At 39.5% G+C, this 11,702-nt stretch overlaps 1 protein-coding gene across 1 annotated transcript in view; it reads right to left on the reverse strand.

Annotated features, from left to right (window-relative positions):
- Positions 1 to 11,702, reverse strand: part of cfap61 (cilia and flagella associated protein 61) — a 44,782-nt gene that overhangs the window by 23,146 nt on the left and 9,934 nt on the right. Inside the window, exons 12-14 of the mRNA XM_008291888.1 lie at positions 10,426 to 10,503; positions 7,899 to 8,105; positions 5,841 to 5,969 (exon numbers count right to left, since the gene is read on the reverse strand). Of these exons, the coding sequence (XP_008290110.1) occupies positions 5,841 to 5,969; positions 7,899 to 8,105; positions 10,426 to 10,503 (414 nt within the window). The remainder of the gene's footprint in view (positions 1 to 5,840; positions 5,970 to 7,898; positions 8,106 to 10,425; positions 10,504 to 11,702) is intronic.

The following is an 11,702-nucleotide window of genomic DNA, read 5'->3' on the forward strand; positions in this document are numbered from 1 at the left end:
TACTGACATTTATGAAGATGAGGCACTTATCTCAAGTGACTGCGAGGGAAGGGTTCTGCATTCTTAGACTTCAGACATTTTTTATTTTTAAAATATTGCTCAATAAATTTGGCATTTGCTTAACCCCCCCAAAATAGTGTCTTTTTATATTTAGTAGATATTTTTAATGCCTTTATTATATAGAGAGACGAGATGAAATGCGGAGAGAGCAAAGATGTCTGGATTGAATGCAAATCAAGGATGTTGTGGTTTATTGTTGATGTTTCGACCCCTAGAACACCACACACACACACACATACACACACACACACACACACACACACACACACACACACACACACACACACTAAAGAGGGCTTTCAACCCCGAATGAACTATAGTTCTGATTTCAGATCATATTTTATCTCTTCTCTGCTTCTGATTGGTCAATGCAGATGTTTAAAAGTCTGAAATCTGCACTTTTAACTACTTCAGTGCTTGTTTCAAACCACATTTCTCCCCAAAAATATGAGACTTGTAGGCCTCACACAGTTTGAAGAGTAACTTGAAACTGTATTTAGATTTAGACATGTAGTCCTAAACATTGGGTCAATTTTTACAATGTAATTTTCCCAAAAATATACCTCCATTTCAGTATAAAAGCAGGATTCTCACTTTCTTCATTCTTATTTTCTATCTGTTTTAGGTATAGATAATGTTAATGGCACATTTATTTGGGATTGATAAATGTATATTGCTGCTGTAGTCACATATATGGATTTAAAAGGCCTCACCTGTGATCTCAGCCATAAATCGGACAACTATTTAAGGTGTTAGAACCTTTGCATAATTTTCTACAGAGATTTGCTGACCTTCTTATCTGTATTACTTGGTTTTTTTTGTTGTTGTTTTTTTCAAAGTTCTGTCCAAATCTACATATGTTCGTGTCGTGTCTCTTTGTTCTTTGTTACGGGTGTGTATGCACATTTGCAATCTGTCAAAAATCAATACGAGTCAATAGGGTGATAATGGCCCACTAGACAGTGAAGGAGGCCTCTTCCTAAATATATGTAAGGGAAAGATGTGCGCCAATAAAAGCTATTGAATGGCATGATAACATCCAAATCGGGTGATAAACAGCATAAAAGCTGCCGTCTCTGATTGGCAGTTACACGTCTGTTTCTAACCACTTTAAGGTTGGAATATAGTCTTTTCTTCTTAGGAAGGTTCCTAATTGAGTGAAATGACCCAGAAGTATCTAAGCAGCAGCTGTGAAAGAAGCTGGTTACATTTTCTAAATACAAAGCAAAAGTTCTACCTGTCCAGACTGTTATCTCTTTTAGCAGTGGATACAGTGAACCATCCTTTACAAAAGGAAAGTTGAGAATGCCGTCCCACAATTCCAAAGTAACGCATCATTCAGAGCCACATGACTGAGTGCTGTTAGATTCTCTTTGCACTGTCTCATCCTCTCTCTTCATGAACACATTTCCTCGAGGTCAAGGAAAAGTGATGACATGAGATGTTATTTTTGTGGCTATTTGGCTGCAATCTGGGTGTGGGCAGAAATGTGCTTTGTTGCACCTACAACCATCCTCAACAGTCATGTCACAGGGTCCCGGGGTACAGTAATACACCCCCGGCAGGTCTCCTCCCTTTGGACCACTGCAACTCGATCCAATAACTTTAATGTCCGGCATCCCATTTGAGCTGAGCCTGATAAAGGCAGCGAAATGAATGATTACAGTCTATCAAGTGTCCTTCAAAAGGTTTCTCAGATTTTCCAAAAGACCACAGAAACAGCTCACATTTTTTACAGCAGAATTCAGCCGACTGAAAGGGACTTCAGCTTCTATGTTTGTATCAAGCAAAAGCACTCATCTGAAGTACAGCTAGAGGGAAAAATTCTGCATCTTTCAATTCCCAGACTTTTTTTTCCTCTCTTGAAAATTTACAATGAATTTAACATTTTCACACCAGGATCTTCAGGAATTCTAATGCTGCTGTTAGACAGACAAAGAAAATTGTTGGTATTGTTCACTTGCAAAAACAGACAACTCCATGTTTGTATATTTTCAGAAGACATTGTCCCAGGCAGATGATGGAAAAGTGGGTTTTCTGAAGGTTTGTGAAAATGGACTTATCTGTTCTGGCAAATGAACTCTTCATATAGACTTTATGACACGTGAATGAACTGACATGTTCAGCCAGAATGAGTCCTGTATTTACAGCATTTCATTCATTCTTTGTCTCCCTTAAAATGTATTTTGCAAAACTGTAGAATAGAAATGTATTTTCTGGCAGACAGGGTTGCAAAACAAATTAAATTTTTCCGAACTGGACGCCCTATGAGCCTTCCAGTCGCTCTGAGGGTGGGTGATTTGCTTTGTTTAATGGCTCCACAGTGCAGCGGTGACACTATGATTCATCTAATAAGATCAGAATTATTATATTATTTTTTAAAATAGCTGTTAATTGGGGTAGTTGTGCTGATCTTTGAACAAACACTTATTTTGTATTTGGTCATTTTACAACTGTATTTGTTTTGGTTAGTGTAATTCCATCTCATTGTTTGCTGCAGTTTGTGTATTAATTAAGCATTCTGCTCTACATCCATATGCTCTAAAATAAATAAACCCAGGAAAACAGGACAATGGCAATAAGTGCAGTTTCCAGTTTGAAACACAGGGATCAACTGTGTGACCTGACAGTTAAGGAACACTTTACTACAATAATTACAAAAGCGTCCCACAGGAATTAGCCGAACACGGCGCTCTAATTTCCCCCAATTCCTCCAATCGTCTCTGGTCCTCTCCCTGTGATCTGAGGCAGCTAATGTCTCCTTCATTTTCTATAATTAGGCAGATTGGCCCCACAATGCACCTTGTTGGATGAAAACAGCAACGAGCAAAAAAAAGGGGAAACCCAAGGGTGGAATTAACCTTTGTGTGATATTCAAATAATTTCCATGAGGGCCTGTGTGCCCGACATCTGTCACGCACACAGAGATGTTCTGGCTCGGGGTTTGACTGAAATGAAGGAGGTTAGTGTTGGGCTATTTTATATGACAAATGTACTCTATTTAGTGTCTACTTACACTTAGACACTTCAAAAATATGCACTAAAAGCCACATTGTTTTGATGGAAGCAGCCACAATAGAGTTGATGATGAGTTTCCCTGGACATGACACTCTTTTGGTTAAAATATTTAGCTCCAAACTCTGTGTTAGAATCGTATCTTTATTTTTTTTTTGTGGAAAAGGTAGAAGGCTCAAACCTGTGGAAAACACAGAGAGACACTTTAACTACAAGCCTCCAAAAATGTTTTAGTAAGAAACCCCAGCACTGTGAGCTGAAGCTGCAGATTAAAGCGTTCAGCAGATCACTTTAGGACTCTGTGTGATTTAGGTGATGGATTCCGCAACATTTTTTTTTTCCCCCCTTATACAAAAATATTCTAAAATGCTAAAAGCTTGACTGGATTACTGCTGGGTAACAGCAGTCAGGGAGGAGCAAGCCCTTCATGTATTAATCTGCTTTTATCAAAACAATATTTTTTAAAACGGATCAGATAAACAATGATTTTCCAGCTGATGTGACATGTAGTCGCTCTGTTGGGACACTGATTGAAATTGAGTGTTAGTTTATATGTAAAAACCCTGCATTTTTATCGTACGCGCGCAAATTAAATGCCTACATGCATCTATCTGAATACTGCAGGAATTAACCAGACGAGGTAATCAGATGAACAAAGCTCCTGTCTCATCTGCATGTGAGGTGGAGCAGGTGCAGCAGCTCTTATCACGCTGGAGGTGCCTCACCTTTCCTGCACACAATGACCACGACGCTGCGTAATACGATCCCGGTATTGACAGAGAGGGAACAGGTGCTTTAAATTTGATTAATCATCCCGAGGCCGGCATCAGGACGGGGCTGAGACAAAGCTGGGAGGCGAAGCTCTTATCTGCACGGTAGCATGGAAATCATTACTGGCGTGTTACCGAGGCGGAGGGTCGGCGGGGTGGGGTGGAGGGTATTCTGGGTTTGATGGAGTGAAATGAGCATGTGAGCGTACACGGTGACACCTCTGGTCCAAAGAGCGCTGCTGTAAGTGTGGTAAATATTTGAAGTACAGGACGTTAAAATAAATCACAGCTGCATTAGGAGCAGACAGGGCTGTAGATTTAAGGCCAGAACATGACTTGTGGTAGAATTTAAACAAAAGAGGGGCGGAAAAATTGCTAATCATTACTTGTGTGTCTCTGACTCTCTCACTTTAAAATGAGTACAACTATGAAACTGTTTGTTAATTTGTTGGTTTGGTTGTTTTATTTTCTCTTTTGTCTTTATGATGCTGTGGTATGTCTGGAATAAATTAAATAAATCACACAAAAAAAGAACTGGTCCGATGTACTGGTGGGATTAGAAATACTCAGCCAGCCGTGAAAGAGGGTGACACACTGAGGTACTAAAAGCACTCAGATACTCAGGGTAGAAGTAAGAACATCTATCTTTAAGGCTCTAAATGAGCTTGTCTACGCAAAAGTATTTCAACAATCCAATCCAAAGTTCATCTCTTATTTCTAAAGAAATTATTCTAAGCATTGTATGTTTAAAATATTTCCGATTCTGCAGATGTCAGATTGATGAAGGTAAATTGTCAGCATGTATTTCTAAATCATGAGTTGATCAACAAGAAAACATCTGTCTGTAAATATGTGAGTGTGGAACAGTAAATGCATTGCAAACTAAATGAGCTAGTGATACAATTTTCTACAAAGCTGTACAAAAGTTTCAGCCATTTTGGATGTTTAGACTCTCTCCTGTCACACAACGCCATCTGATCGGCCTAAAATCAATTCTGCAGTCGGAGAATGAGCCTAAATGAGTCAGATTTGATTCACAATAAAACATTTTCTGAAGTCAGGCCTTAGTTAAATAATCACTGTGGGATAGATGGAGAATGTCAACATGAGACATCGTCAAAAGCATTACAGTAATACAAGGAGGCGGGCATTGATCTGTGAAACCACTGACCAACCAGTTTTAACCCCGGGTCAGATATGATGCAAAATGTATGAGGCTATTAAATAATGTGACCGGACGAGTGTCAGTGAAACCACAGCGTGCACGCCTCCGAAACGTTTTGGTCTGCTCTAATTAAATCAATGGATTTGCAGCATTAGTTCATTATTTAATAGCCACGCTGTATGTTTCATAAATTGCAATCTTTAATTGTGATTTCAATTCAAAATGGATTCATTATTTTTCATGAGAGCTCTAATCACAGCATCATGAACCTGAACCTGTTTGATTCACATTTTTCTGTTTACTGCATGAATTAAACTGTATGAATTTATCAACTGATAAATAAAAGCTACTCATGGCGTTACTTTAAGGCACTTTACTGTTAGAGCCTAAAGCTTTTGCACACAACTTTCTGTGACTTTATTTTACTGTTTAACACAGAATTTCAATGTCTATATATATATGTGTGCCTGTATGTGATCTGACGGGGGAAGGCTACGACTCTAGGATGATATAAAGCTCAGTATGATGGAATGAATGAACACAGAGTTTATTTTGTAAATTTTACACAAATAAACAGTATTTCAGTCAGATTTTGCTTGCTTTGATGTTTGTTGGTGTAAAATGTACAAAATAAACTTTCCATGTTCATTCATTCCATCATATCACCCTTCAGCATTGGCGCTTCCCCTCCACACCTTTGTGTTGCTACAAGCCGTTCCCTTTTGAAACAGCGCCGTCTAGTGGCCACGTGCACACCCTGCTGCGCTCCCTCAGCTCATCTACATTCCCTGGCAGGCTGCTTCCTGTCAACCAGCTGCTGCTGTGCCCACCTGGTCCTCTGTGAGCTGCCTGGACGGGGCGTTTATGCCAAGCTCCTCCAGCGGGTAGATGATCTGGCGTCGCGGGCGGACTGGGACCGCACAGTTGAGGACAAAATCCAGATGGTGGACGCAGGAATTCTGAGTGCAGAAGAAGAGGGCACAGTGTCGTGAGCTCAGAGAGAAGGGGAAAAAAATCCCCTCAGAGGTTAAACAGCATCAGTTTGGGGGCTCGGGGGGGCAACTGGAAGGCTGCACGGTGATAATGAGCTCTGGTGAAGAGGTTAGATGATGCAAGGTTTACGCCACCGATACGGGCTGATTACGACTAGAAAACATCACCCAGTGCTTCATGCACACAGCTAATTCTCTGGTTGTCTCTGCCATTATTCTATTTGCACATCATCATCCCCCAATCTGGTGCTTGTTTGTGGAAGGTAATTAGCAGAGGAAGTGGAGGCCTCTACATGTTGAGGAAATGTCTTATTATGGTGTGGAGAGGTGGAGCTGGCAGCGCTGCCGACACCTGCTGCCCCGACCCCCGGGACAGCAGCCTGCTGAGGGCCGCACTCTGCAAAAAATGACCTGCTGAGAGCTGCAACCCTTCTACATGAACAAACCGGCTCTCTGATCAGGTTATAGAACACACTTTATCTGCTGTAGATAATTTACTCTTTGCACAAGACGTTGTTGGACCATTACAAGAAAATCTTGGAAAAATGTAAGGAAAAATTCAAGTTTTCTTTTCTTGAACCCAGTTCTCATTACAAGCCTTATTCTGGTGACGCAGGGATGAAGCAAGCTTTACATTAAACAATGACAAATGTGTGTTCTTTGCAAATACAACACATGATTTAGTCACTCTTGACAAACTGGATTTAAGTTTGAAGTTGTCTTTTTATGTGCTGCTCTCTGCACCTGCAAGAAGTTTTTAAGTGACCCAGATAGCAAACAAAACAAGACAGTACTAATGATCAAGGTTTGGCCACACAGCTTTACCATCACTCAGCATCATGTCCACTGCAGCCTGCAGTCTGACAGGACAATCATTCAGGCCTTTAAACTTCAAACCACAGGTCTTTTTTCTTTTTTTTAGATTACAGGAACTCAACAATCCTCACTAGGGTCACGGGGGGCTGGAGTCTATCCCAGCTGACTCAGGGTGAAGGCAGGGGACACCCTGGACAGGTCACCAGTCTATCACAGGGCTACACTTAGAGACAGACAACCAAGCACACTCACATTCACACCTACGGACAATTTAGAATCACCAATTAACCTCAACATGTTTTTTGGCTGTGGGAGGAAGCAGGAGAACCTGGAGAGAACCCACGCTGCACGGGGAAGATTTAAACATGGCCCTAAAATCTAAAAACTAATTTGTCCGGGTTTATTGACTACTTTTGCTCGCCTTCATAAAACTAAGAGGGTATGGTCTGTGATTGGTCATCACTGATACATCGTCTGATCAGTGCGAGTTTTAACAGGCTGTAACAAACCAGCTGGAAAAGATCCAGTAGAGGAATAAACAGTGGTGGAATAAAGTTTGAGTTTAAAAACTAAAGTTAAACAATATGTCAGTGCACTTAGTAGTATTTAACTGTGAAGGCACTAATAAAATGTTATATTACATTATAATTGTATTGTCACTTTTCACATCACTAAGTCACTTCAGATTTGCCACCTGAACTTTAGTTGTTCATACTTTTGTCTTTATACACATACTTTTATATTTTTATCTATTGTATTATTTGGTGGGCCGCTGTCTTGTGCTGCGGCAATGCCCAGATTTCTCCTATGGGGATCAGTAAAGAATGATCTTGTCTTATCTTATCTTCCTTTATATTTCTGTGATCTGTGTCTGTTTCAGGACAAAAACTCCTAAAGGTGGACGTGTCACAGTGAAATCAACTCATCGCCATCAACTTTGACTTGAAGGATATTTTTTGCAGCGTGTCAACTGAAGCTCATTACACTAATGACAACATGTATCTGAGTGGGCATGCACACAGGCTGGAAGGGGCCTGGTGAAGAGGGGCCAGTGAGGGTCTGAAGGTCCCATGCACTCACCTCCTGGCTGTGGCAGGGGGGATAGAGTCGGTGGTACAGGCAGGATTTGTGAGCCAGCCGGAGGACCTCCTTCAACAAGTGCTTGGTGAAGTGCTTGAAGGAGGGTTTGAGGACGAAGTGGCGTATCTGAGCGTGCTCCTCGTAGCTGTGATGGCTGAAGTAGATGAAGTTCTCGATGTTGTAGTGGCCACGAATGTACTCGACGTCCTGACAAAGACAGATTCACATCAGTTCTCCACGACAGAGGAGCATTTCCAAGATAATTAGTTCAATATTTATTTCGATTTATTTGCTTAATAAAGTTCTCTCATAATTGTTATCTTTGAACAAAACATTGAACGCTGCTGATCATTGAAGCATAAAAGTAAACATTTGTTATTCATTTAAATTCCAGTACATTTTCCTCTGCTATGGGCTCAAGTATTCATAAATATAGCAGTAAATGAAACAAAAATAAAACTCACCAGCAGACTTTTTTTTATTATTTAAAAGCATTGGGCTGATACATCTTGTTCATTTGGAATTGTATTGATTTATTTTTGCCTGTCAAGTTCACAGTTTTATAAAAGTGTGTCGAGAATGATGCAGTGGTTTTGTTTGTTTTTTTAATGTGGGGAAATATCAATAATAACTAAATGTATTTTACATTTTACTAAATGCACAGTGGGTGTGATATGACATAAAAGGTCTGCAACTAATTCTTTTATTGTTATTGTTGTGATTTTTTTTTTATCATGTTTTGGATTTTATTTGGATTTAGTACATTATATATATATTTAAAACACAAGGATATAAAATGGAGACCGAAATTGTTTATCATCAGATGATTTTTTTTCAGCACAAAAAGAGACACAAGTGCATTCATCTGTTCTCTAAAGCAGGCCCTTTTGTTCCATCGGCCCTGAGAGCTCGGTGCACTGCAACTTAAGTAAACAGTAAAACACAGACAATTTTTTTTTTTTTTTTTAAATGTTGCAGATACACTTTAAATAGCACAAGTTCCATATCTGTGCGATTTGCAGCTCGTTTCTGTAATTGCTTGCTTTCTGTATTTGCAGCATTTTACTCTAAACACTACCTCTGGGTTGTCACATTGGTGTGTTTTTTTCAGTTTGCTTGTGTTTTTCATTGTCTATTTGTGCATGTGTGTTCTCAAGGTGTGTTGAGCTATCAGGGCCACCCTATTTTATTTTGTAATTACTCCAGCATTATGAATTTGAATGAATGCTTATTTGATAGTTTAGCACAGTTCCAATCGGAGCATGAAGCTGCTGTGAGTTTATAGCTATTGCCTTTTTATTTTTCCTTCTTTTAGCTCTTCTTTCTGTTGAGCTTCTACATACACAGTTCAGCTAAAACGCATAGCTTTCACTCTCAAAAACCCTCTCAAAAAAAACAATACAGATGGGGAAGCACAATGAAATGCTCATAACAAAATACATTAATGGTAATGTGAACCAAAAAAAAAAAAAGAAAAACTTTCCAGAGTTGACAGCCCCTTATGGAGAAAGCTGATTGTCCAAATTTAGATCTAAAATGTGTTCTTTTACGGTCGTCATTAAACAAGCTCTTGTTACTGTCTTGTCTTCAAAAAAAATGTGGAAAGATGCTTTGGAGGATCTGAAGTCCAATTTGAGAAAACTCTCTCAAAGGTAGGCAGAGTGTAGCTTTTCAGAGGTGATTGTGTTGGGATGTAAAGTTCAACTGTCATACTATCAAAAAATACAAAAATGAGAGAAAATCATAAAGCTCATAAATACGTGGGCTGCCTGAATAGTTGGTTAGTCTTTCAGAAAGCTCCGTTAAACATAACACAAATCAAAAAAGCAGAAATCCCAGCTAGTGCAGCAGATACTTTCTGGATTCTGTCATTCTCTTAATGCAGCTCAGTGGCATCTGTGCCTTTTCAATCAAAGGCTGTCACATCTGGACACGACCAAATGAAATTAGTATTTTAGCAGATTTAAAAACTTTCACAGCAAAAGTTAAGAACTGGCAGAAAGAAGAACAAGAATGTACCACCTATGACATGTACAAGGTAAGACTGACTGGGGGTTGTGCCATTTTGTGTGTGTGTGTGTGTGTGTGTATGTGTGTGTGTGTGTGTGTGTTGGGTGAGGGATTATAAGTTTCTAATGTTGTCTGTGCTGTTTTTACTGGTGTTGTTGGTCCTTTGTCTATTTTTACTGAAAAGTCCAACCAAGGACGCTTGTTGAAAATGAGCTTAATGCTATACACTCTATATGCAATACATCAGATGTTTTCTATGTAAAAATGCACGGTCCCTGATCAAATAAACAAATAAATAACATAAAAATAAATTAGACTGTATTCAAAGGCTTCCTGATAACAAAACTGACCCTTAAGTATAAATTTGGTGGAGTTCCCCTTTAAAAAACAAGAGCATGAAGGTTTAATGGTTAAAGCGCAACACATATAAAAATGCATTTCAGCTGAAATTATGTCGTTTATTGATTCTCCAGGACAGATGCAGAATTTCAGGTTAAGTCTAACAAGCCCCGCTCACCTGCTCGTCTCTGATGATGAGCATCCCGACGACTTCTCCATCTGCCTGCGCCACGAAGGCCTGCAGCCGCACCGCGTTCTGAGGAACAAGAGAGCAGAAAAACAATATGGAAATTTACATGTGTGTACTGAGCTAAACGTGAGCTGAACTCACTTTTCTTGCACTAGCTGAGTCCAGTGCCATGAATACACATGAAGTGGCTGCATTCTCATTTGAGAAGTAATTATCAGTTTTGGAGCTGCAGCAGTGACAGCTGGGGTGTCAGTCAGAGAGGAAAATCCGTTCAACTGAATTCTCACCAATCTGTTCCCTGGCATACGTGCGATATTCCTCGTTATTCCAAGACAATCATCCTACCGGCTCCAGTCGCACTTGATGGTCCAAAATAATCATCATCTCATTTTTAAAGTTGAAGGGAGAAAAAAAAAAGTGTTGCAACCTGAACATTTTCCACACGAACAGTTGAAAATGTCGAACGTTAAACACATATATCATGTTATAATCCTACTTTATTTTTTATTTTGGTGACAAAAGAAATAAAGAAACAAAATTAGCAGACTATAAAAAGTAGATATACTGGTATGTTTATGAAAATAGCAGGAGGAATTCAAGATGGAACTATGGCACAGGTTTTGGGGAACACACTGAAGTCAACCTCTTGCCCTGCATCTTTGATTTTCCAATTTCAAACTATCAGCTGACAATAATTTTAAAATATGCTACTTTTGCTCTGGTGCAGTTACTGCTCTCTGTCTGTAATCTTCACTCTGTGGTCTCCAACAATGTCCTGCCGACAGAATTATGTGATTGGTTACAGGTCACAGGTAATACTCTATCAGCACTGAAGGAAAGATGTTAAGAAGCTCTTGTAAAAAAAACAAACAAAAAAAAACTGCAGAAAACATGAATAAACAAAGGCATGTCTCCTTGTTGGTATCAGCGGTGGAAGCTGTTCTATCCTTCACTGCCTGGTGCAGCTTCAGCATCATTTAAAGAGAGTGTTAACCACAAATCAAAATCTAAGTACATTAAGGTAAATGGTTTTTACCCAAGAATGATGCAGAGGAGGTGGAAGCTTTTAACCCTGACTAAGAGGCCTTAATTACCACCGAAGCACAGCAAACAGCCTGTGAGGAAATGATGACCTTTGAGTAGGAGTGAAAGTAATGTGATAAAGTTCAGGGAGGATGTTCAGTTATGTCTAATTCATGATTACATTTCAAATATGATGCAGTTAATTATTGACTTCCAAAAGAAAGCTGTTCTATCATAACAGT

The sequence above is a fragment of the Stegastes partitus genome, unplaced genomic scaffold (assembly GCF_000690725.1).
Source record: "Stegastes partitus isolate 25-593 unplaced genomic scaffold, Stegastes_partitus-1.0.2 Scaffold767, whole genome shotgun sequence".
Classification (NCBI taxonomy): Eukaryota; Metazoa; Chordata; class Actinopteri; family Pomacentridae; genus Stegastes; species Stegastes partitus.